The sequence below is a fragment of the Gopherus evgoodei genome, chromosome 1 (genome assembly GCF_007399415.2).
Source record: "Gopherus evgoodei ecotype Sinaloan lineage chromosome 1, rGopEvg1_v1.p, whole genome shotgun sequence".
Taxonomy (NCBI): domain Eukaryota; kingdom Metazoa; phylum Chordata; order Testudines; family Testudinidae; genus Gopherus; species Gopherus evgoodei.
The window spans coordinates 254,480,895-254,504,169 of record NC_044322.1 but is presented as its reverse complement, the minus strand read 5'-3'; the positions used below and the strand labels follow the sequence as shown (position 1 = coordinate 254,504,169).

Here is a 23,275-nt window from a genome sequence, read left to right as displayed (position 1 = left end):
GACAAGCAGTATGTGCTATAGATGGCTATAAGCACATCCGTGGAAGGTATTATATACATGCTTATAATCAATTTATTAAACCTGTTGGACTCTAACAAATAACCATTAATTAAATCAGTTAATAATCCATGTATAAAAACTAGTTGAAAATGGTACCTTAATATAGTGAAACCCATTAATGAAAACAAAATTTCTTATTTTTTTAGTAAAAAGCTGGAAGTGTTCTTGGTATTTTACAGGCAGGTCTGAAGACAAGAACCCTGCCGTAAAGAGGTGCACTAGCTTTGCATAGGCAGAACCACTTCTATATGGAGCCCCATTGACTTAATTGCTGCCAGGATCAGCATGCATGGATCTGATGGCAGCATAGGGCCTAAATTCTATGAGATAACTAGTGAAGTGCTTTTGAACTTTTAACAGAGTATCTGAAAATAAATGTTTCAGTATACATTTTTTGTCTTTGAATCTGAACCAGCATTTGCCGATACTGTTTAATTAAAAACATATTTAGGATGAAATCATGCTTGATTTATCTATTCAGGTAGTTCTTTTGATAGTTAGTTGGACTAGTTTTGTTCTCGGGATTTGATCCTGAAGTATATTCATTTCAAAGTGTTTACTATACAGTTTTAATTTGATCAGTCCCTGGGCTTGGTGTTGGACAGGGAAGGAATCATTTTACTTCTTTAATACCTGGCTGCAAAGTGAAGAATAATTCAGCTCAAAGGCCTAAGAAGCCTCTGTGGGACCTTTGTGTTTTTTTCCTCCTCACCATTGCCAGCAGCAGGGAGGCAAAGGATGATGGGATCTGAGCAGAAGGATCCTCTGGCCCCACTTTCTGAGAATTGTGCATAAGGGGCTCTCTCCAAGTGGTCCTCCACTCCATGTGCCAGACGCATGCTTCCTGCATAAACATCCAGTCTCCCTCTTGCTCAGCAGAACATCACTGGTTCCACTGTGTAGAGAGAGACTTTCGCTCTGGTGGATTTACCCTATTGGCAATAAAAAGCTTAATAGAAATGGAACTTTTTTGCAAAATTGAAATAAAAATAGCATCCTAATGCTCTCATCTCTGGAAAGTGTATCCATTTAGGATGCTTTAAAAAATGGTGCATTGTGTGTATTTGCAGATTAGATTGAAGTTGGAATGTAATGGCTGAGCTACCCATTCAGCCATGCTATGTTGTCTAAGTGAAGATCAAGGGGTTTTAACAGTAGCAAGCTCCTGTGTGAGGCACCATTTATTATCCTCCTCTGGAATAAAGTTATAATTCCAGCCATGGAATTTGTTCTGTGCACATAATTCAGAGACCGTATGGATTTTGGATCATACTATAGCAAGATTCAAAAGAAATCTTTTGGGATTATATCTGCAACTCTCATTTTAGTCTCTCTCTTATTCATTCTTTAATAACCATGCCCTTATTGTAACTATGAAATCAAGAGGAACAATTTGGGATGCCCTGTAGACTTTGAATTGACACTGAAACAAAGTCTATGACAGCAGCTACCATGTTCTGAAAATGATTTTGCTTGAAAAACAACCTCCCCCGCCATCCATTAAAAGAATTTTGAAAGGACAGTCCTTAATACATTGGATTCAAGTGTTAAAACCAAGCAGTTAAAAACTTCAAAAAGTTATTTGCCTAAATTCATATTATAGCAGAAAGACTAAAATAAAATTTTTTTAAAATAAAAATCTTTAATTTCAGGAGACAGTTAAGTTACAGATTAATAAATACATATCATGGATATAATTTATTCTGTGTATGCTCTCAATATGAACAATAAGAGGAGAGTGAACAGCCTACATTACTGGAACCTTGAGCTAAAAATAAAATAATCACACTCTAGGTGCATTTTTTGTGTGTCTGGACATCAGCAAGCCAACCCCTTCCCTCCCCACTCCCCAAAGAAAAAAACAACCACCAATGTGTGTCCCCCTACCCCATCCTCAATGTAAGTTCTTGGCTTTTTTCTTTTTTAAAAAAAAAAGTTAGTGTATTTGATCTTCTACAGTTCATTCTCTCCCTGCCTTTCCTGCCTTACAAACAAACAAGTAAAATGTGTTCAAATAAGTGTGTGTGGATATGTATAATTTCCTAACAGCCAGTCCTTTGATTCCTCCTGGTCTCTTAGAAAGCACCCTGCTTAAATATATATTGTGCATTGTCACGGTAACAGCGGTTCTGTAGACCAGTTAGGTCCTCAGTGGCACTTAAGTTATACACCCTTGCTTCTCATGGATTTGTGCAACGTTGCTGATTTGGAACTTAGTAAACAATACTGTTGATGCAAAAGACAAAATAAAATCCTCAGCTCACACACTCTTAACTGTTTGTTCTGCAAAACTAGTAACCAAAAAACAGTAAAACTTGCTATTGTCACTCAAATGGGATATGACTGAGACAGCAAATCTGTGGAGTAGTTAAGTAGCACTTTGATATAGTCATCAGAGTAGAGTTGCTCTTTAAGGAGCAGCACTACCAGGCTTGGAAAGAAGTCTTTTCTAAATTCAAGAATTAACAAAAAAACAAGTTTCAAAGGACATTAAACAGATGTCATCCTGTTTTAACTTTGGTTTGGTGAACACAGCCTGTAAGGAAAATGAAAGGCATGCCCCTAAAGCCCATTTGAGATCCCATCAAACCAACAAAAGGCTCACCCTCTCACAAGATGGAGAGGGACACAGAAGTCAACAGATTATTTGGGAAAAAAGGGATTGGAAGTGCAGTTCACAGGGTTCCCCCTCCCTCAAAAAAAATGGATCCAGAGAGGGACACCCAGCAGAGAAACCTCAACACACCCATTTCTCTTAGAAGGAGTTAGTGGAACTCTTCTCAGATGTGTGAAGGAAACAGAAAAAGGCCTTGCAACTGCAGACAACCCTCTGTCCTGCTTCCTCCTCCTGGCCATCTTGGCTAATGCCAGGAGAAGGACGAGGAAGTCACGGGACTTTCTGGGTCTTTGGATGAGGAGATAGACAGCCTTGGACACTGAAGTTTTCTTCCCACAGAACTGGTGTAGAAGAAAGCAGTAGTGCATGCTTCCTTCACACCAACGTGCCTTCTTAGGTGGACGAGCAGTTAAATCTTTGGTCATACATACACTGGTCTTTCTGCTGAGGTACACCAACAAAAAGGCTACTAGTGTTGGCTTTTGGGACATGGACACTTGGGAGTTAGACTGAAAATGTCATCTCTTTTCACAAAGAGCACAGTATTGCTGTCAGCAGTAGCTTGGAGGGTGTGATCCAAGGCCCACTGAAGTCAATAAAAAGACTCTCATTGACTACAATTTCCTTTGGATCAGACCTTTAGCAACTGTGAACCTCTGGATTAGATTTAAACAACAGCCAGGAGTTAAGATGGTAAGGAATCCATTACCAGCCACCCAAACTGTCCAGTCATCTACAGGTAAACCCTTCTGATTTCCAGGTGGATGGATGGGTACAATGGCAGTGGGGTGGACTTTAATGTTAGGGAGTTAAAAATAAAATAAAATAAAAGTGGAGTCCCCAGATTTGATTTGTTTTACTTTTGTAACAATATATTATTGTGTTACAGTTTGACACCACACAGTAACAGAGTGAGCTGTAATTTATAAGGCTAAATAGTCAGGCTCCCAGTTATTATGACTTGCTGTACAATCATTTCATAGCAGCGCTGCTACACTTAGGATTATGTCTGTGTTCTCTTTACACATCCTATTTCGGTTGTTTTAAATTTGACCATAAAAATCAGTCTCTGTACTGAAACTTATTATACATGACCTGAAACTGATGCACATTTTAAACCGTTGTTCACGAAATACATATATGTATTTAAGAACAGACATACTGAGTCAGACCAAAGGTCCATCTAGCCCTGTATCCTGTCTTCAAACAGTGGCCAATCCAGGAGCCCCAGAGGGAATGAACAGAACAGGTAATCATCAAGTGATCCATCCCCTGTTGTCCATTCCCATCTTCAGGCAAACAGAGGCTAGGGACACCATTCCTGCCCATCCTGGCTAAGAGCCACTGACAGACCTATCCTCCATGAACTTATCTAGTTCTTTTTGGTACCCTGTTATAGTCTTGGCCTTCACAACATCCTCTGGCAAAGAGTTCCACAGGTTGATCGTGTGTTGTGTGAAGAAATACTTCCTTTTGTTTGTTTTAAACCTGCTGCCTATTAATTTCATTTGATGACCAGTGTTTCCTCTAATTTTTCCCACACATGCGGAATGAATTTTGTTATGTGCACCAGTATGGAGGTGATGTGTGACACATCACTTTCATATTGGTGCACATAACAAAATTAGTATAGTGGGGGTGGGACTGAGGGGTTCGGAGTATGGGAAGGGTCTCTGGGCTGGGGCAGAGGTTTGGGTTGGGGCCAGGGATGAGGGGCTCAGGGCTGAGACAGGCGGTTGGTGTGTGTGTCTGGGGAGGGTGAGGGCTCTGGCTGGGGGTGGGGCTGGGGATGAGGTGTTTGGGGTGCAGCAGGGTACTCTGGGGCTACGGCGGGGAGATAAAGGTACTTTGGGGCTCCAGCTCTCTCTCCCTGCAGCAGCACCTGGGCTGGGGGGGAGAGGCACCTCTCCCACTGCGGCAGCCCTGGGGTGGGAGCCGCGGTATAGGTACCCCTCCCCTGGCCTTGGCAGGTCCCAGCCAGGCAGGTTCTCTGAGTGCTTGCGCAGCACTAAATAGGCTGCTGCATGGCCACACAGCTTACAGGGAACTTAGTTGGTGACCCCTAGTTCTTGTGTTCTGAGAGGAAAGTGAACCAGAGTGGAATATTTAATATTTAGTAGCAGATATTTGGTGCTGTTTTCATTGGTGCGTTTTCTGTTTAGCTTTATTTTTCAGGTGTTTTCTCTGACCTCCTTGTCATTCCATTCCTTTCATACCAATTTCACCCATTATTTCCCTCTTCCTTCCTTTCTTTCTAAAGCTGAGCTTTGGACCAACCTTTCCTCCCAGCTGGAGGAGCCTTGTCAATGTTTTTTGAGTACATTAAAACGAATTACGATTGGTGCTGTGATTGTCTGGTGGCATTTCTTTGCGTTCGGCCTCCTGTGTTTTGGACTCTTATGCCAGGGCTGCTTTTCCCCCTTTTAGTTTGTCTGGCTCTCACTTGTTACACTCTCACCAACAGGCTGAGACTGGAAGTCAGAGCTGAAAGATTATGTAATAAGTTACTCCAAATTCAATTAAAAATTCTAACATCCATCTGGTTTGAAATCTACCCTTGATCATGCAGAATAACTCCAGTGTAATCTTCACTAGTACTGTCTGCTGTTGCTGATGATTGATCACTGTGACTGTGTCCTTTTGAATACGTTTTGATCCTGGTCTTCTTTCAAGTGAGTAGACAAGTAGTCTGATGGGGCTGGAAAGCATCTACTTTTGGAAATCTCTCTACCAGTGCAGTGATATTTCCTGAAAGATAGAGAGCCTTTTGGTTAACAGCTTTGCTATACATGAATTTGCTATACACTTGTTGTGGTTTTAACCTTATTTGAGAATAATTTTAGAGGTAGCCTCTGATGTGTGTTGCCCTCTTCTTCATTATTCAACACCTCTATAAAGTGTTCTACTATATTGTCAATTTGTACATTGCCACAGTGGGTCAATTTTTTTTAATTGTTAGGCCGCTATGTGGAGTCAGAACTTGAAACCATGTGAATCTTGGTTGCATTAGTTTGTTGAATATCAAAAACAGTCCAAATTTTCTGCTGTTTTTGCCTGTGAAGACCCATAAATATTGCACATTCATATGTCACTCCTGATGAACCATACCTCCATGGTTTAGTAGAAACTTCTGTTCTTCTCTACAACAGAGCAGAGGTAAAGGGGAAAGTGTTTTCATTGGAGTACAAACTTCAGTACCTGTCTGGTACATGGTAGCTGTTACATTCCAAGAGGATTAGTGTGGCTGCCTCCAGTTATAAAAGACTGTGGTGGAGAAGAAGTCCTTTGGGGCGCACACTCACTACACTCAAAGTGGAGTAGCACTAAAGAATTACTAATACAGAGTGTTCTACACTTGAAAAATGATACCTATCTTCCAACAATAGTGCAACTGCATCAGTGCTAGCCACAATGTAATTCAGGTGTGGGCAACCTTTTTGGCCCGAGAGCCACATTGGGTTTCGTAAATTGTATGAGGGCTGGTTAGGGGAGAGGGTCGTGGCCCGGCCCCCACCTCCTATCTGCCCTCCTAGGAATCCTGCTCCATCCGGTCCCCCCTGTTCTCTGACGGCCCCTCTGGGACCCTTGCCCCATCCACACACCCTTGCTCCCTGTCCCCTTACCGCCCCCAGACCTCCGCTGCGCGATCCAACCCTTCCTCTCATTCCTGAGGCCACCACCGAGACTCCTGCCTCATCCAACCCCCTGTTCCTCCCCCAACCACCCCGACCCCTAATCCACACCCCCGTCTCCTGGTCACCACCCTGAACTCCCCTCCCCTTTATGTAAACTCCCGCCCCCTGCTCCCTTACCATGCTTCCTGGAGCACCGGTGGCTGGTGGCACTAGAGCTGTGCCACCCAGCTGGAGCCAGGCCACGCCGTCGTCACCATGCAACACAGAGCATTGGGTCAGGCTGGCTCTACAGCTGCGCTGCCCTAAGAGCTCACAGCTCCGCCACCCAGAGCATTGCACCAGCGGTGGAGCGAGCGATGAGGCTGTAGGGGAGGGAGGACAGCAGGGGAAGGGACAGGGACAGGAAGGTTCTGTGGGCTGGAAGTGGCCAGCGGGCCATAGTTTGCCCACCTCTGGTGTAAATGCTAGTAGGGCTTGGGCATTTTTTGGTTGCTATGGGTTTTCATGGTATACTGGAAGAAAATATTTGAACCTTGTCTATTTAACACTTTAACAGTTGTTAGCACTGGTGCAGGTGGACCACTGTTAGAATACAGGTGCACATATATTTTAGCATATGGTAGATGCATTCTTAGAGTTCATTGTAAGCAGACTCCACTTTATAGTACAGTATAGTGAAATCTTGCACTGGCATACCTAGTTGGCCATTTTGAGATATAATTTCATGATTTATGTGAAGATGTAAAGAAAATGGAAAACCAGAAAAAGCTTAATTGCTCATTTGGCATCCGCAGATATATAAAAGCCTGCATCTAAAACTCCATCTCTCCAAGATTTGTAATGAGCTTTGGGATCCTATAACTGAGAATTTTCATTGAGAATTATTTGCTGTAACAAATTATCATCATTATGCTATGCATTTCCACTTCATACAGTGTTGTATTTTTGTCAGTCTGTTGAAAATAATAAAACAGATTAAACTAAACACAAGCTGTCCAGGGAAAACAACAAGGTCCATAAAAACACAAATTCTCCAATTATGGTTTACAATATTTTTAAATCATGAGAATTTTTAAAAAAAGAAATGACTGAGTGGGTATTTGTGTCTAAATGGATGAAAAGCACCAAATGGTGTTGGTGCTTATATATGACATAACTAGCTTTTTAAGTCACTCTCAAGTTTCTATTAGTTCTGTGTCCAAAAAAAAAATAGCTAATCTGCTGAATTCTATTTAACTTTGCAACGTTTCATGGAGATCAAGGCTGAACACTGGGGTCAAAAGTTATGAGCAGTAGAGGGTTATGCAGATTTTTCTGTTTTTCCCCATGAAGGAAGGAGATGAACATTAGGATTCATGTGCTTTCATCATTCTGCATGGGAAAGAATACCTTTTCTTGAGGGCAAGATTGTGCTCTTACCAATTTAGCTGGACAGGGCCATAAGGAGAAAGGTCCATCCTACACCACACAGTAACGTGGTGAGCTGTAATTTACCAGGCTCACTTACATGATAAAGGATCCTTTGGAAGCTGTGTCCAAACCAAAGGGATACACCCTTGAACAGATTTTATTACACTAACAAATCAAGGAATTTCAAGATTAAATGCTGCTTTTTCTTTTCCGTCTGTGTATGGGTTTGGCAATGGTTTCTGAGCAGTGTGTGACGCTATGAGCTATGAACTATATATGCTGCAATACTTAGACACAACGTGATGAGTTGAGGCCAGAGTCTCTGCTTCAGCATGGAATTATCTTGGATCTCAGTTCTCCTTGGTAGGGGAGTACCCACACCAGAGAGGTCTACTCATGAATTTTCCAGTGAGTTCTCTCATTCGGTATGGGGTGGATGGCTATTTTCCCCCTAGAAGATTCTAGCAGTTACACCTCCTCGTGCTTGTGGATTCTCTTTCCCCTCCCCAGCCCCCCAATCTCCTGGAGGCCCTTTGTTCTTGAACTTCTGTTCCCCAGTAGCTGGATGGCATAATCCCTCACCTAACAGTCACCCTTAAACCTCCTCTTCCATGAGGGGTACACAGGTGTATTTACGAATTGCAGAATGGGTAGCAGTGTAAACTATTGCAGTCTTTAGCTGTGATTCTGCTTCCATTTAGTAGACTGGCAAAGCACCATTGACTTCAGTAGTGAAAGATCAAGCCCTATGTTGCCAGTAACTTCCAGTGGGTTCTCCTATGTATTTCTTCAAGAGGGGCCAAGGATTAGTCAGAGCTTTGCCAGATGAGATGCTCTACTCCCGAGCCACAGGGTCAGGTAGTCACAGAGATGCTACACAGGGTCTTCTGCAGGGTGGGAGGGATGATACCAAGGTGGTGGTACTCTTTTTATGTACCCTCTTCATCCAGCCTATGTCATTGGAATGCTATTAGGGGACAACTTCCTTGGCTGATAGGAGGAAAGATTGAAAGGATCTGGTTGGCCCGAAGACACAGCTTCCTTATTGGAGTTCCCTTACAGGGCTCAGCCAAGGAGAAGACAGGGTTGGAGATATATCTTTCTAAAATATATGCTTTAGCTCAACCATAGACGTTATGGTCTTGATGTAGGAATTCTACTGAGTCAGGTTCTATGGCTTGTGATGTGCAGGATGGTCAGACTCTTAGACCCTAATGGTCTTCCCTAGCTTAAAAAAATTATAAAAGTATGACATGAAATCAAAAGTTTCCTCAGTTGAAGGCCAGTCTACAATTGGATAAGTCAGAGAGAAAACCTTGCACACCTATATGCTACTCCTGAATGTGGGCTTTCCAGATGCTTCTTTCCATTAAGCTGGGGTTTGAGAGGCCTTCATTTCAACTGGAAGTTAATTTCAAAGGACTACAAGGATCTTTCTCCTTATTTTAACCCTCCCACCCCTTTTCTCTCCCACTTGTTGAGCTATACACAGTGGATACTTAATAGTTTAATAAAGCCCAATGAAAAAGGTGGAGAGAGGACTGGACCCAGACTAGGGCATAATGGGTTGGGAGGGGAGGCGCTTTTGTCAACTTCCCCATTCCTACTCTGCAGCACACTGCTGTGGAGTTTTTTGGCTTTATGTAGGAGGCTGCCCGTTCCCTTGGACAGTAGGTGAGCCTACTGTGTAGCCTTATGAAGCCTGTATAGCTTGGATGGATTTTTGGCTGATTGAAGTGCTATATTTGTGCACACATACTGTATATAACAATCGCAACCACTATCAACATTTCAAAAAATTTCTAGTGAGATTGTTTCAGGACAAAAGAATGTTTCCTTCACCATTTGGCCTAATTTGTTATGACAAATAATAGCCTTAGCAGAAATGAAACAACACCTTCATATTTTCACATTTAATGTTCATGGACCACCAAAGATGGCAAATTTATATATAATACGTGCACACACACGCGTGCATACTCCTACTCAGATTTTACAGTTTAATGGAAGGCTTATCGTAGTAATGTTTTGTTTTGTTTTTTAAAAAAAGGAATAGCCAGACTATTAGGTTATTGCTATTTCATACGTAGCAGCTACTCTAAAGAAACAACATTGGATAAATCTCTCCTATTGTAGGCCAGTGATGCTTGGCCCTTCACTGGACATTCAGTGGAATGGATTCAAGGAGCATTCCCTCCCCGATGTGTACTCTGCCTAATGATCAGGTGCTGGTGTGCTGTCCTTGGACTGAGGAGTGCAAAGACTACATTACCTACTCCCTTGGAGGCACATGGTTCCCACCACCAGCACTGTATCATCATGATAGATGGCGGTTGGGGACAGATACCTCCTCATGAAGGCACTCAAAGCGGGCTTGGGGATTTCAAGAAGACTGCCGCTCTACAACAGAATGGTCCCTTGGGCCAGGGCAGGACTGCCCCTCACTCTGCTCTGTGCATTGCAAGTACCATTTAGCCCTGAAGGGCATGATGCTACTGTATATTATTTTAGACTGAAATTTGGTTTGAATGTATTGTTTACTTTTTTCTCATTTTGTGATGGGTGGGAGGGCAGCTTGTGCCAGAGGTGAAGCTCAGGGAGGAGGTGTCTCACAGGGGAGAAAAAAAGGCTTTATTCAAGAGTTTTTGATCATTCATATGAATTAAAGTCCTGTCAAAATATAGCTGCATAAAGCATTACTTCAACATCCAGGGTTAGGTTATGCCAAAGTTGTATTTTCCCCAAACTCCTTTAGCTCAGTGACTCCTCCAAAGTGTTCCTGTGGGAGCAAAAATGGAATACACAAGTAAGACTCCTTCCCTGTTAAAGTTAGATTGACTGGTCAAAATGCAGCCTAGGATAGATGAAGTTCTATCAATTGTAAGCTGTAGAAAGTATTTATAAAAAAACAGGTGATGTCTGGGCTTCACAAACTCGGCAATTCTCATCTGATTCAGAAAAACCAAAGTGTTTACATAGTAATAACAAGTCAAGGGCATTGCTCTCAAGCCATGGGGAACTGCAGTCTGACCCTTAGTAAAAGCAAATATAGGGATTGCTGCCCTTTAATGTGTGGTTTAGTCTACATGCAAAGTATTTGAACTGATTTTATTGGGTGTCATTTCTTTTGTCATCTTTAAAAATTTCCTTTAACATTTTAATTCCAACTCTTTCTTGTTTGTATGTGTCATCTAGGTCAGTGTTTCTTAACCTTTTTGATACCAGGGACTGGCTTGCTGCCTTCCTAAACTATGTCAGGGAGATCTCAGGGACACCGGTCCATGAACCAGTTGTTGAAACGCTGATCTAGAAGACATAACCAAATAGACAAATATGGTTAATTCTAATTAATTTGATTCTATTTTCAACTGTATGTAGAACAAATCCTGTTAAAAACTGTTAAATAAGTTTACAGTAAGTACAGTGAGGAAACAAGTTTATGAATAGCTTGTGAAAAGAAATTCTTAGCAGTTAGTCAGTATTTCCTTTTGTGGCAGTCACAGATAATGAGTAGTGCTGTTGTCTCATCAGGAGAGAACCTGAAGGGATAGCAACTAATGTGTCCTGTCACTGAACATTCTGCAAATACAATTTCTGATGGTAGAGTGGTTTCTGTTCCATCTGGATTCCTGGTGTAGACCCTGCTTTAACAGAGCACATAAACTCAGGCTTAAAGTTAAACAAGAGTATTCCTGTTTGACCTCAGTGATATGACTCGCATGATTTAAACTGAAAGAGGAAAGGTTGCTGAGTCATGGCTTTAATTGGTCACAAGCGAAGATACCAGTTGTTCTTCGAGTGCTTGCGCATATCAATTCCAGTTAGAGGTGTGCGCGCTGCGTGCATGGATGTTGGAAACTTTTTTTCCCTAGCAGCTATCCGTTGGGCCGGCTGGGAGCCCCTGGAGTGGCGCCAATATGGCACTCTATATAAGATCCTGCCAGCCCAACCCACGTTCAGTTTCTTCTTACCACCCGTGATGGTTGTTGGAACAGTGGTCTGTTGTCAAATGTTCCACTAATCCCTAGCTTTCTCTTATCTTAGTAGTTACCTTTGTTAGTTAATTGTTGATAGTTATCTTAGTGTTAAGTGTAGTTGGGTGACTGCTCTGCAGGGCTCTGGGACATGCTGTCCCAGGGCTTCAAACCCTGCAGATCTTGAACAAACCCATGCCCATGGGTGATCCCCATGACTCCTGCCTTACGTGTCTGGGGGAGGCCCATCAGGCTGAAAAGTGTAAGATCTGCAAAGCATTCAAGCCCCGAACAAGAAAAGAGAGGGAATCCTCCTCAAGCAGCTCCTCATAGAGTCCACATTGTGTCCCCCGAAGACGTTGGATCAAGCGCCTCGGTGCGCAGTGCTCTCCCAATGGTACTGGCCACAGCACCACAGAAGATCCCGCACCCACCTCTGGAATGATGATCTCCCAGGCCCCAAAGTTATCCACTCCGGCACCGCTCCCACTCCCTGGTCACTCGAAAAAAGCAAGCCTTGGGAGGACCCTCCGTTCGGCCCAAAGCAGTCGCTGCGGCCCCAACTGAGCAAACTTTTGGACCAGGCCTCTAAACCTGACAAAGCCGCTAGGCCCCAGTCTGTTCAAGCCAGTCCCATGCCACAAAGGACCTTACAAGTGGAGGAGGTTACATTGCCTTCCACTCCAGATACCTCTGAGCCTGCCAGAGGATTTATTGAAATGACGGCACCGGTGTCCCCGATTCAGGCACCGTCTCCAGCCTGAGTCCCAGTACCGTCAAGGGGTAAACCGGCGATGTTCGGACTGTCAGCCCCCAGACTAGCATCTCCATGCTGCTCTGAGTCCGGGCGTTGTTTGGAGTCCCAGCACCACTCCACATACTGGTCTGACTCATGACACCGGTTAGGCTTGCGGTGCTGGTCCCATAGCCCTGACCTCGAAGCTGCTTACGCTTGAGGTCACCGTTGATTGCCAGAACATGGTCCTGCTCAAGGTCCAGATTGTGCTCAGCAACCTCGTGGCACCGTTCGGACTGGTACTGTTCGAGGCACCGGTCCCCATACCGGCTGTTACCATGGCACTGACTCATCACTGATCCTCTTCACAGCACCAATCTCCATTTCGGCACCGTGCTCCCTCATGGCACCGTGCTCTCTGGTGCGGCACCGGTCTCCACTGCGATCACGGTCAACCTTACGACACCGATCACCGTATGACCCTCGTCTGTCAAGGGACTCGATGCCCTCCATGTTCCATTTGCGCACTGCTCCCCCTTGACCGTCACACTTCCAATCCCCTTCCAGTAGATCGGGGAGAACTTCAGGGGCTTCGGACATTCCCCAGTCAGGCCCAGGAAGCCTTAGTCACAACCCCTCGGTGTCCCACTGGCGACTCCGTGGGCATATCAAGCCCAGGGTGCCCCTTCCGTTGTCTGCTCGTCGACACAATCAGGCGCCCAGCCTCCTGAGGCGATCCTCAGCCTCCCTCCTTCAGACCTGGAGCAACCCATGGAGTCAGCCCCTGTGGTAGAAGCTAGCCCAGGCAACCAGGAAGATCTGATCACAGCAGACCAAGAGGCCACTTCCAATCCAACTCTCCCAGTGGTGTCATCCTCGTCTTCCCCTGACAAGGCCATGGCTGGCACATGCACCTCTGGCCCCCACCCCTGGACTTTAGAGTCCTGCAAGAACTACTTAGGCGCGTAGCCCTAAATATGAACCTTCAAGCTGAGGAGGTTATGGAGGAGGAGGATCCTATGGTGGACATCTTAGGTCCAGAAGGGCCTTCCAGGATGGCCCTCCCCATGAACAAAACCATCCAAACCAATGCCAAAGCTCTCTGGCAAACTCTGGCCTCCATCCCCCCCACAGCCAAAGGGGTGGAAAGAAAGTACTTTGTCCCCACCAGGGGATACAAGTACCTTTTTACTGACCCTGCCCCATATTTGCTTGTGGTAGACGCGGTGAACGCAAAAGAGTTACAGGGCCCCCAAATCAAAGGACGCGAAGGGCTGGACCTTTTCAGAAGAAAAGTTTACTGGTGGCCTTTCGTTATGGATTGCGAACCAGCTTGCAATCCTCAGTAGATACAATTCCAACTCGTGGTCTGCGGTCCTTAAGTTCCAAGACTTTCTTCCAGTGGAGGCTTGTACGAAACTGGGGGCCATTGCTCAGGAGAGCAAGTTGGTAGCTCGAACCTCCATTTAGGGCTCCCTCAATGCTGCGGATGCGGTTGCACACACTCTGGCATCCGGCATCGCCATACGTCGAAACGCCTGGCTCCAGTCATCAGGTCTTCCACTTGAGGTGCAACACACCATACAAGATCTCTGCTTTGATGGTCAGGGCCTATTTGCAGAGCAAACTGATTCCCGCCTGCATACCCTGAAGGACACAAGAAATATTATTAAATCCTTGGGCATGCATACCCCAGCTACTCAAAGGAAGCCATTTAAACCCCAGACCACCCAACAACACCCCTTCCCACTTAGACCCAGGCAGGACTTCTCCTGTCGGAGAAGCAGGTGCCCTCAGTGTAGACTGTCATGTCCCCCCCGGCAGGGTCAAGGGCAATCCAAGCCACCTCTGGGCCCTAAGCGTTCTAAGGACTACCAGCTCTTACCCTGGACAGTTATCCTTTTCATAACCGTCTATCCTGTTTCTACCATGCCTGGTCCCTTATTACATCGGACCGTTGGGTCCTCCACACATAGAGGCGGGATATTCTATCCATTTCCATTCCACCCCGCCCCCCCACCCTCCTTCCCCATCCCTCTTCAGGGACCTTTCTCATGAGCAACTCCCCGTCCAGGAGGTACAATCCCTCGTGGCCCTAGGGGCATTGGAGGAAGTGCCTCGAGAGCTCAGGGGCAAGGGTTTCTACTTCCACTTCTTCCTCATCCCCAAGGCAAAATGAGGCCTAAGGCCCATCTTGGACCTCAGGGAGCTCAATAAGCACATCGTTAACCTGAAGTTTCTTCATGGTCTCCTTGGCCACAATTATCCCCTCACTGGACCAGGGAAACTGGTATGCCGCCCTCGATATGAAAGATGGTTACTTTCACATTTCAGTTACCCTGCCCCAAAGGCGTTTTCTTTGTTTTGTGGAGAGCAAGACACACTGTCAGTTCACAGCCCTCCTGTCTGGCTTGTGTACAGCCCCTCATGTCTTCACCAAGTGCATGGCGGTGATGGCAGCTTTTCTTTGCCGACATCATGTGCACATCTTCCCGTACCTTGACGACTGGCTTATACAGGGCCGATCTCACCAACAAGTTTGGTCTCAAGTGCAACTGATCATGGACACGTTCAGTCACTTGGGCATCATGCTGAACATCAGCAAATCTGTTTTCTTCCCTACCCAAACAATAGAGTTCATCAGGGCAGTCCTGGATGCAAACCAAGCGCGGGGTTTCCTCCACTTGGCTCTAGCAAACGTAATTACCAACCTCTGCAGGTTTCCCACCACCACAGTGAGGCAGTGTCTCAGATTGCTACGTGGTGCAACACGCCAGACTAAGATCAAGCCTCTCCAGACGTGGCTAGTATCGATATATCAACCAGGCCGTGACAATCTAGATGTGGTGCTCACAGTCCCAAGCCGCACACTTGATTCCCTGGTTTGGTGGCTGGATCCCTGTATGGTGGGTGCCGGGGTCCTGTTCCATCTCCCTCAACCCACCCTGACCCTGGTTACAGACACATCTGCTCTGGGATGGAGGGGGGGGCACACCTTGGGAGCCTGACAACGCAAGGTTTATGGCACGAAAACGAGCTGTCCTTGCACATCAATATCAAGGAGCTTAGGGTGATTCGCCTTGCTTGCCAAGCATTCCTTCCCCACTTACAAGACCGTTATGTAGCAGTCCTAACAGACAACACCATGGCCACGTTCTATCTGAACAAACAAGGCGGAGCCCGGTCATTGCTGCTCTGCCAAGAAGCCCTTTCTCTTTGGGAATACTGTTTAGCCCATTCCATCACCCTTCAAGCCTCATACCTGCCGGGTGTCCAGAATGTACTGGCAGACAACTTGCGCAGGCGTTTTCTCACGCGTGAATGGTCACTTTCGGGAACAACACCTCCATTCGCTGGATGTTAGGAGGGCGCTTGCCTTCTATATAGACCGAACAAAGCCATTCTGTAAGACAACCCAGTTGTTCGTCGCCATCGTGGAGCAGATGAAAGGCACACTGGTCTCCTCCCAGCAGATATCTTCATGGATCACCACGTGTATCCGTGCCTGGTACAACCCTGGTAAATGTCCCTCTGCCTGCTGTCACAGCTCACTGCACGAGAGCTCAGGTATCATCAGCAGCCTTTCTGACAAACGTTCCCCTCCAGGAAATCTGCAAGGCTGCTACGTGGGCCTCGGTGCACACCTTCATGTCCCACTATGCCATTGTCCAGCACTCTCGTGATAATGTGGCCTTTGGCAGAGCGATTCTTCAGTCTGCGGTTCCCCCACCTCCAAGGTAAGGCTTGGGAGTCACCTAACTGGAACTGATATGAGCAAGCACTCAAAGAAGAAAAAACGGTTATTCACCTTTCTGTAACTGTTGTTCTTCAAGATGTGTCACTCATATCTATTTCATTCCCCCCCACCTTCCCTTCTGTTGGAGTAGCCGGCAAGAAGGAAATGAAGTGGGGTCAAGCCGGCAGGGTCTTGTATAGAACACCATATCAGCGCCACTCCAGGAGGCTCCCCAGCCGGGCTGACGGGTAGCTGCTAGGGAAAAAGTTTCCAACATCCGTGCACATGACGCACGCACACACCTAACAAATTGATAGAGCAACACATCTCGAAGAGCAACAGTTACAGAAAGGTGAGTGATTTTTTTTTGGAGAAAAAAATGGTTAATCTTAATGAATCCATATCATAAAACTACCACATAACTTAGACTTGTGTGGAAGGTGTCAGTGTTGAAAGGGCACAAATGGCACAGCTTTCATGTTGAAGTGCATGATTTACCCAGGAATAAGTATGTAAAGCACGTATCTATGAGCTGCTTAACTCAAGTCTGTGTTGTTAGCCTCTTACTTCATTTGCAGTGAAACTTGCCAAATTCAACCACACATTTCAAAAGGCAGTGGTGGGAGGAGGCTGCAGCAGGGAGTGGTTTCTTTTTATCAAGATTAACCAGATGTTCTGAGCAATTTTACCCTTTTTAATTTAACAGCCTATACACTAAATTACGTATTTCGTCTGGTTTTAATATGTGTGAATGATGTTCTGCCATTGCAAGGATTCTATGGCCTAGTTATATATATTATGGTTCTGTTCTGTTTTCTTACAGGCTAAATATATTGTTGGCTGGTATGAACCCATTCTATTTCCATGCAGTGAATGTAATTTTACACTGTATGGTGACTCTTGTCCTGATGTATACGTGTGACAAAGCTGTATTCAAGGATGGTCGACTGGCGTTTGTCACGGCTCTCTTCTTTGCTGTGCATCCTATTCACAGTGAGGCTGTAAGTATATATGTAAAACTGAGATAGTACCTAAAAGAAATACATGTTTATAACTTAAAAAACAAACAAACCTTTAATGCAAAACATACCATTTGCTGTGACTCAATGTGGTGCTTGCTTTGAAGGGTCAACAGTAAAAAAAACAAAAACAAAAAACAAAGGAACCTCAAACCTTTTGCATTCAAAATGACAACATACATTAAGAATAAACTTCATAGTTGCTGTCTCTCCACTTAATACTATCTGTAATTCCAATTAGCCATCCTAACCAGTAATGCTAAAAATAATTACACAGTGTTTCTGTTGAAGAAAACGTGGATCCCCACTGTCTCTCAAAACCAGAAAACTTTGCGAGGCATCTGTCCTGCTGAGACATTGTTGTTTCTTAAATCTTATTTCCAGAGTTTTCAATTTCTAAACAGAAAGGTCCCTGTAATTCATAATGTAGCTTGGTGTGCATTCTGGACAAGATAATAGGAAAATGGTGATACATGTCGTAGGTCTATATTGACCCATGAATTTACTCACATAGCTCTTAATTAAAAACTATGGATTTTTTTTTTATCTAGGAAAAAAGCTTCTTTGAGTACACTTCATGGGAAAGTTGCAGTATATAAGCTTATGCTGCTTTTCTACTAATCACAGGAAAATGCAAGATATCAAAATATACAGATACCTTGTTTTAAAATGACGGCTATTTTAATTCCCATGTAGATAAAATGGTCGTGTGTTTTCTTTCAAATGGGGATGCAGTTTCTTCTGTTTCCAGGTAGACAACAAGTATATGTCTAGTTAAGATATTGTCAGCATCATATTTTGTTGTTATGAACTATTGTAAACTAGTGAGAGTGAAACGACTGCCAGAGCTGAGATCTTCTGAGAAGAGAGTGCCTTAATAACACTGGTCTACAATTTTTGAGAAATCGTCTGCTTCAGAGATAAAATGTGATATTTATTATGTATTTTGATGTGCTGAATTCAAATATGACAATTAAAACAACTGATTGGCTACTGTTTCTAAGATATTTAAGGTTTTACATTTTATGTCTATGTATATTGTGTAGATAGTAGAGTTTTAATCATCAATTGTAAACCTAGGTCTTTTCATGTGTTTATGGTTGCTTTACATGATAATATTTCACCTGTCCTGTTTATGTAACACTTTAAAAATCAGCAAAAGGGTTGTATAAATAAAATTTATTATGAAACAAAAGGCAAAAAACTATTATGTACATAGTTTAGTCCTATTCAGTGCCTACTCAGCGCTTCTTGGCTTGTCTCTTATACTCATTAAATGGAGCATCTCTTGTCACTGTCCAGCAATAGTCTGCAAGCATTGATGGGCTCCATTTGCCCTGATAGCCTGCCAGGAGATTCCACTGCTGTAGTCTGGAGCCCAACAGCTCTGCCTTGCTCTTAGGTAGTTCCAAATCCCTGACAAGGTCATTCAGTTCACCTTGTGTTATGAGGTGTGGCTCAGAGGAGGAGGATGGGAGAAAATGTGGGTCCTGTGACATTGATGGTTCAGGACCAGAAGTTTCATCCTCTTCCTCTTCCTCGTCTGACTCAAGTGAGAATGATTCTGGTGCATCAGGAACCGGCAGTCCTTCTTCGTGGGGTACTGGGCGTATAGCTGATGGAATGTTTGGATAATGCACAGTCCACTTTTTCTTCTTTGACACACCTTTCCCAACTGGAGGCAGCATGCAGAAGTAACAATTGCTGGTATGATCTGTTGGCTCTCTCCAAATCATTTGCACTGCAAAAGGCATAGATTTCCTTTTCCTGTTCAACCACTGGCGAAGATTTGTTGCACGAGCGTTGCAGCATATGTGTGGGGCCCACTTTTTGTCCTGATCTCCAATTTTGCAGCCAAAATAAAGGTGATAGGCTTTCTTAACCATAGTGGTTATACTGCGCTTTTGTGACGCAAAAGTCACTTCACCACAAACATAGCAGAAGTTATCTGCACTGTTCACACAAGTACAAGGCATCTCTGCTCACTTTGGCTAAACAGAAATGTGTCCCTTTGCAAAATCAAACACTGACAAATAAGAGAGCACAACACTGTATGATTTCTAGAGCTGATATAGGGCAATTTGTTGAGCAGAGTGATGTAAGCTTCGTTATGATTGCATCATCCATGACTTCTAGGAATAACATGATGCCATTCATATCATGTATGACGCAATACCAGCTTCAGATTGCATCATTCATTGTTTTGCCTAAAAAGCAAGTACTGTCCAAACCAGTCATAGATTTATTTATAGATCCAGTCAAAGATATATTTTCGTCATTTCTGGTTTAAATTGAGATCCCTTCCCTTTATAACTCACTTATCCTCCGCCATTCCCAAGTCAAGGGTCATATATACTGACCCAATAGCATATCTTGAAAACTAGAGCCAATCAACAATTTTAAGCATCATTTTTGTTCTCAGTGACCCAGAATTAGTAAAGTTGGACTACATTTATTTCAGAAGCATTTTGGCTGTAGAGCAGTGTAACAAAAGAGCCATGAGCTTTACAGTTACCTCTTGTGTTGTCTCTGTAAGCTAATCAGCCAGGCTCCTTTACTTAATGCTGCTGTATAATATGGGTGAGGCTTTAGAGGAGGCTGGCTTTGAATTTACTCTTGTCTAGATCAGAATTTGGGGAGTTTAAAGCAAATGCCAAAACATGGAAGAGTACATCATTAAGTTATCTTAAAATAACAAAAGCTTCAAAGGGCCTTCAATTTCCTTTATGTGCAGTTTCTGAATCTTTATTAAGTGGAATGCTGAAATATTTTGTAATTTGAATAATTATAAAGAAACTTACCAATTAGAGTTTGAAAAACTCTCCTACGTACTAAGTTAGCAGTTGCAATTTGTTGTCTGAACTGATTATTAACTAATATTTGAGTAATAAGCTTTCTTATTATGTAGGAGTGACTTTTAGTCTTTGGGGAGGATTCTTATCTAAAATCAGTTCTCACAGTATTAAAGAATATGACTAAACTTCACAGTTTAGTGAATCAGGCATACATTTCTCTTTTTGATCCGCATTTTAATTATTTCATAAAAATCCTGACCACAGTTGTTTTTATTTTCTGAGCTGCTTCTATAAATCCTTTAAAAAATAATTTAACTTAGTTTTAGTCAGTCTGTATACTGTTATTACACAAAATAGCTTAATTACTCTATATCTATATCTGTATTAGAAAAATACCCAAATTCCTACTGATTAGAGTGCCAGGATGTGGGGAAGAAGAGAGGGACAGAAAGGAAAGGAGGGGAAAAACCCATAAAGCAAAGGCAATTGATGTGGGTCATTGAAATAGTCTCTAAAGGGTTTTTTTAAAGTGTAATTTTCATGTCTTTCTTTTTTTCTCTTAGGTAACAGGTATTGTAGGCAGAGCAGATGTCTTAGCCTGTCTACTGTTTCTGTTGGCTTTTCTCTCCTATAATAGGTATGGATCTTTAATACTAAATGTTATGAGATGTTGTGAGACATGAGTTTTTTTGTGGGGAGGAATCCATATAAAATCCTAACTATTGTACCCAAGTATGTGTTCGCAGCACTGGGTCCATGGTTATTGAGAATATTTTTTAATGTTTTAAAAATGATGGACATGCACTTGGAAAATGTTTAATGAACTAATTAATAAATATGAAAATAACGTACATTAAAATCTCTATATCAAATCTGTTTTGCAGGAGTGTGGATCATTTTTATGTTGGGGAACATTTCCCTCCCACTGCCTCTCCATTCTTCTTGCTGCTTAGTTTATTTCTTGGGACTTGTGCAATGCTGGTGAAGGAAACTGGAGTCACTGTGTTTGGTGTGTGCTTGGTTTATGACTTGCTTTTCCTGTCCTACAATAGACTTAGACTGTAAGTAACTTAATATATTCTTCAAACTTTGACACCATTTATGTGTGTAATATACAGTATGATGGATGGAATTCTGTCCCCATTGAAGTTAATCGGAAACTCCCATTTGACTCCAGTAAAGCTAGGATTTCATCCTATATTTTATTTTATGTTTTGCTTGGTCCCGTTGCTGGGTGGGTAGCTAGTAAACAGTGAAGAAATGATCTACAGAAACACAACTCAGTTATAGCTAACTTTGAAAGGATTTTATTTTTATTTTTGTGTGCATTTTGACTGGTAGTATCAATGATATTTAAAACTTATTGGCTTAATTTCTGCGGTAGCAGCAAACTAAAACCCATAACTGTTTGTTCAAAATGTGATGACATGTGAAGTTAAGTTTTATATCAGATTTAGTAATAAAATCAAATTTGTTCATTCATTTCTTAATATTTTATTTGTAACATGAATGATGCTTACATCGGAACTCTTACGAGCCCTCAAGCAATATCTTTATATGTTTTTTTTCTTTTTCCCCTCTGTAAATCTAAAATTTGTTAAATTGGAAATATTTTTTTCATCTGTTTTTGGGTGGCTCAAGAATTCCACAGCTGGAGAATTCAGCTGTTATCAACACTTAGTTCAGAAAAATCAAATCCATTCAAGGGGACTTACCACAGTCTTAGTTCTGCTGGTAGCTATATGGCTCCTTACTTATAGTGTTAAGTTGTTCTCTTTTTGATAGGCACTAACAACATGTAGAGCCTGTTACGTCCATCTCTCCCCCAAACATTCAGTGTTTTTAGACTTTCTGCATCCTTGTCCCCTCTCAAATGTTTTATCTCTTTCTGTTGACTTTAACGAGACTTAGATAAGGCCCCATGAAAAAATCCATCCCTCCACAAGTAGTACTAATCAGTGGTAAGCTATGATACATCACTAGAGTATTTCTTCTGTCTTGGTTCTAATACATAACCTCACAAATGGTCTGCCAGTAGCAAGCTATGGACTTCTTTGGGGTTGTCAGTCAGAATTCTTGTAGTGTGTGCATTTACAATGGATTCTGTGGAGTTGCAGGAACTCTGTGACTAAGGATGGCAGAATTATTTAATTATTCATGGACAAACCCATGCACTTATTTTATATCCCTCTTTTCCTTGGGTTCATGTTCCAGCAGTCTCTGAACATTCAGTTTCCTTGCTTCAGTGACATTAAATAATGGTCATGCCTGGGCCAGAGACCTTACAGTAATGAGAGGCTCTGTGGCCCAGATGTGATGCATTTTAAAATTCATTCTAATTTATTGTGCACTAGTGTAGCTGTTTATGGTGCTCAGAATTTTGTCTGTGTGTTTGCTTGATTTTAAGGGATAGGAGAGAACCTGCAGCCAAGTGCTGCTGAGACTCCTTCCAGCACCACCTGTTTGTTTGAACCAGGCCTTCTCTCTTTTTTTTTTTTTTAACAAGTGAGCTGCCACAAAGGATAATTGTCTAATGAAATATACTATGCAATTTCTCCCTCTGACTCCCCATCATTCTCACGGCTGTAAGCTCTCTTGAGGCCTGTAAGAAAGATTTAGACTAATAATATTCTGTGAGGTTCTTTTACATATTTTTAATACTGTAGTTTGTACAATAGCTAAAAATCCATTTATGCCCAGTAGCGGTGAGGTAAATGCCAGATCTTTGCATGGAGAACTGAAGGATATGTCATGTATTGTATTAAGATAGCAGTTTGGGATAACTTTCCAATACTCTTTTTTTTAATGAAGTAAACATAAAACAAAGGAACCATCACTTAAAAGGCCTCTTTCTCCCCACCCTATCCCCTTCCCCTTGTGCTTCTCAATTCAATGAGTAATTAGGAGAAATGGAGGGGTGCATCAGAGGTTTGCACGGCAGCCTGTGGCTTCTCCATCTGCTTCGCTGCAGATTCCTCCATCCAGCAGGGAGAATGGGAAGCACCGGTTTGCTCACAAAGGGACCTGGAACTCATGCCACCCTGCATCACCTGAAGAGCAACGGAGCAGCAGCCTTTCTGTCTCAAACAAAGCCATGTGGGCTATTCTTAGGTACTGTACAACCACAAGTGGTTCTAATTTTTTTTTCTTTTTTTCTCAACAGGTTGATTTGTATCTTTGTATATTTTTAATGACAAGAATCACTACTTTCTTTAAAAGTTTTTATTTAAAAAAACAACAACTATAATTGTTGAGTGAGGAAAAAACAGGGTGGGGGGCCAGGATGGATTGAA

The 23,275-nt window shown here is 43.0% G+C and overlaps 1 protein-coding gene across 1 annotated transcript in view; it reads left to right on the top strand.

The window, feature by feature from the left end:
• TMTC1 (transmembrane O-mannosyltransferase targeting cadherins 1) overlaps positions 1-23,275 on the top strand; it is a 227,375-nt gene that overhangs the window by 2,070 nt on the left and 202,030 nt on the right. Inside the window, 4 exon segments of the mRNA XM_030543349.1 lie at positions 16,992-17,169; positions 20,546-20,619; positions 20,867-21,043; positions 22,887-23,093. Coding sequence (XP_030399209.1) covers positions 16,992-17,169; positions 20,546-20,619; positions 20,867-21,043; positions 22,887-23,093 — 636 coding nt within the window.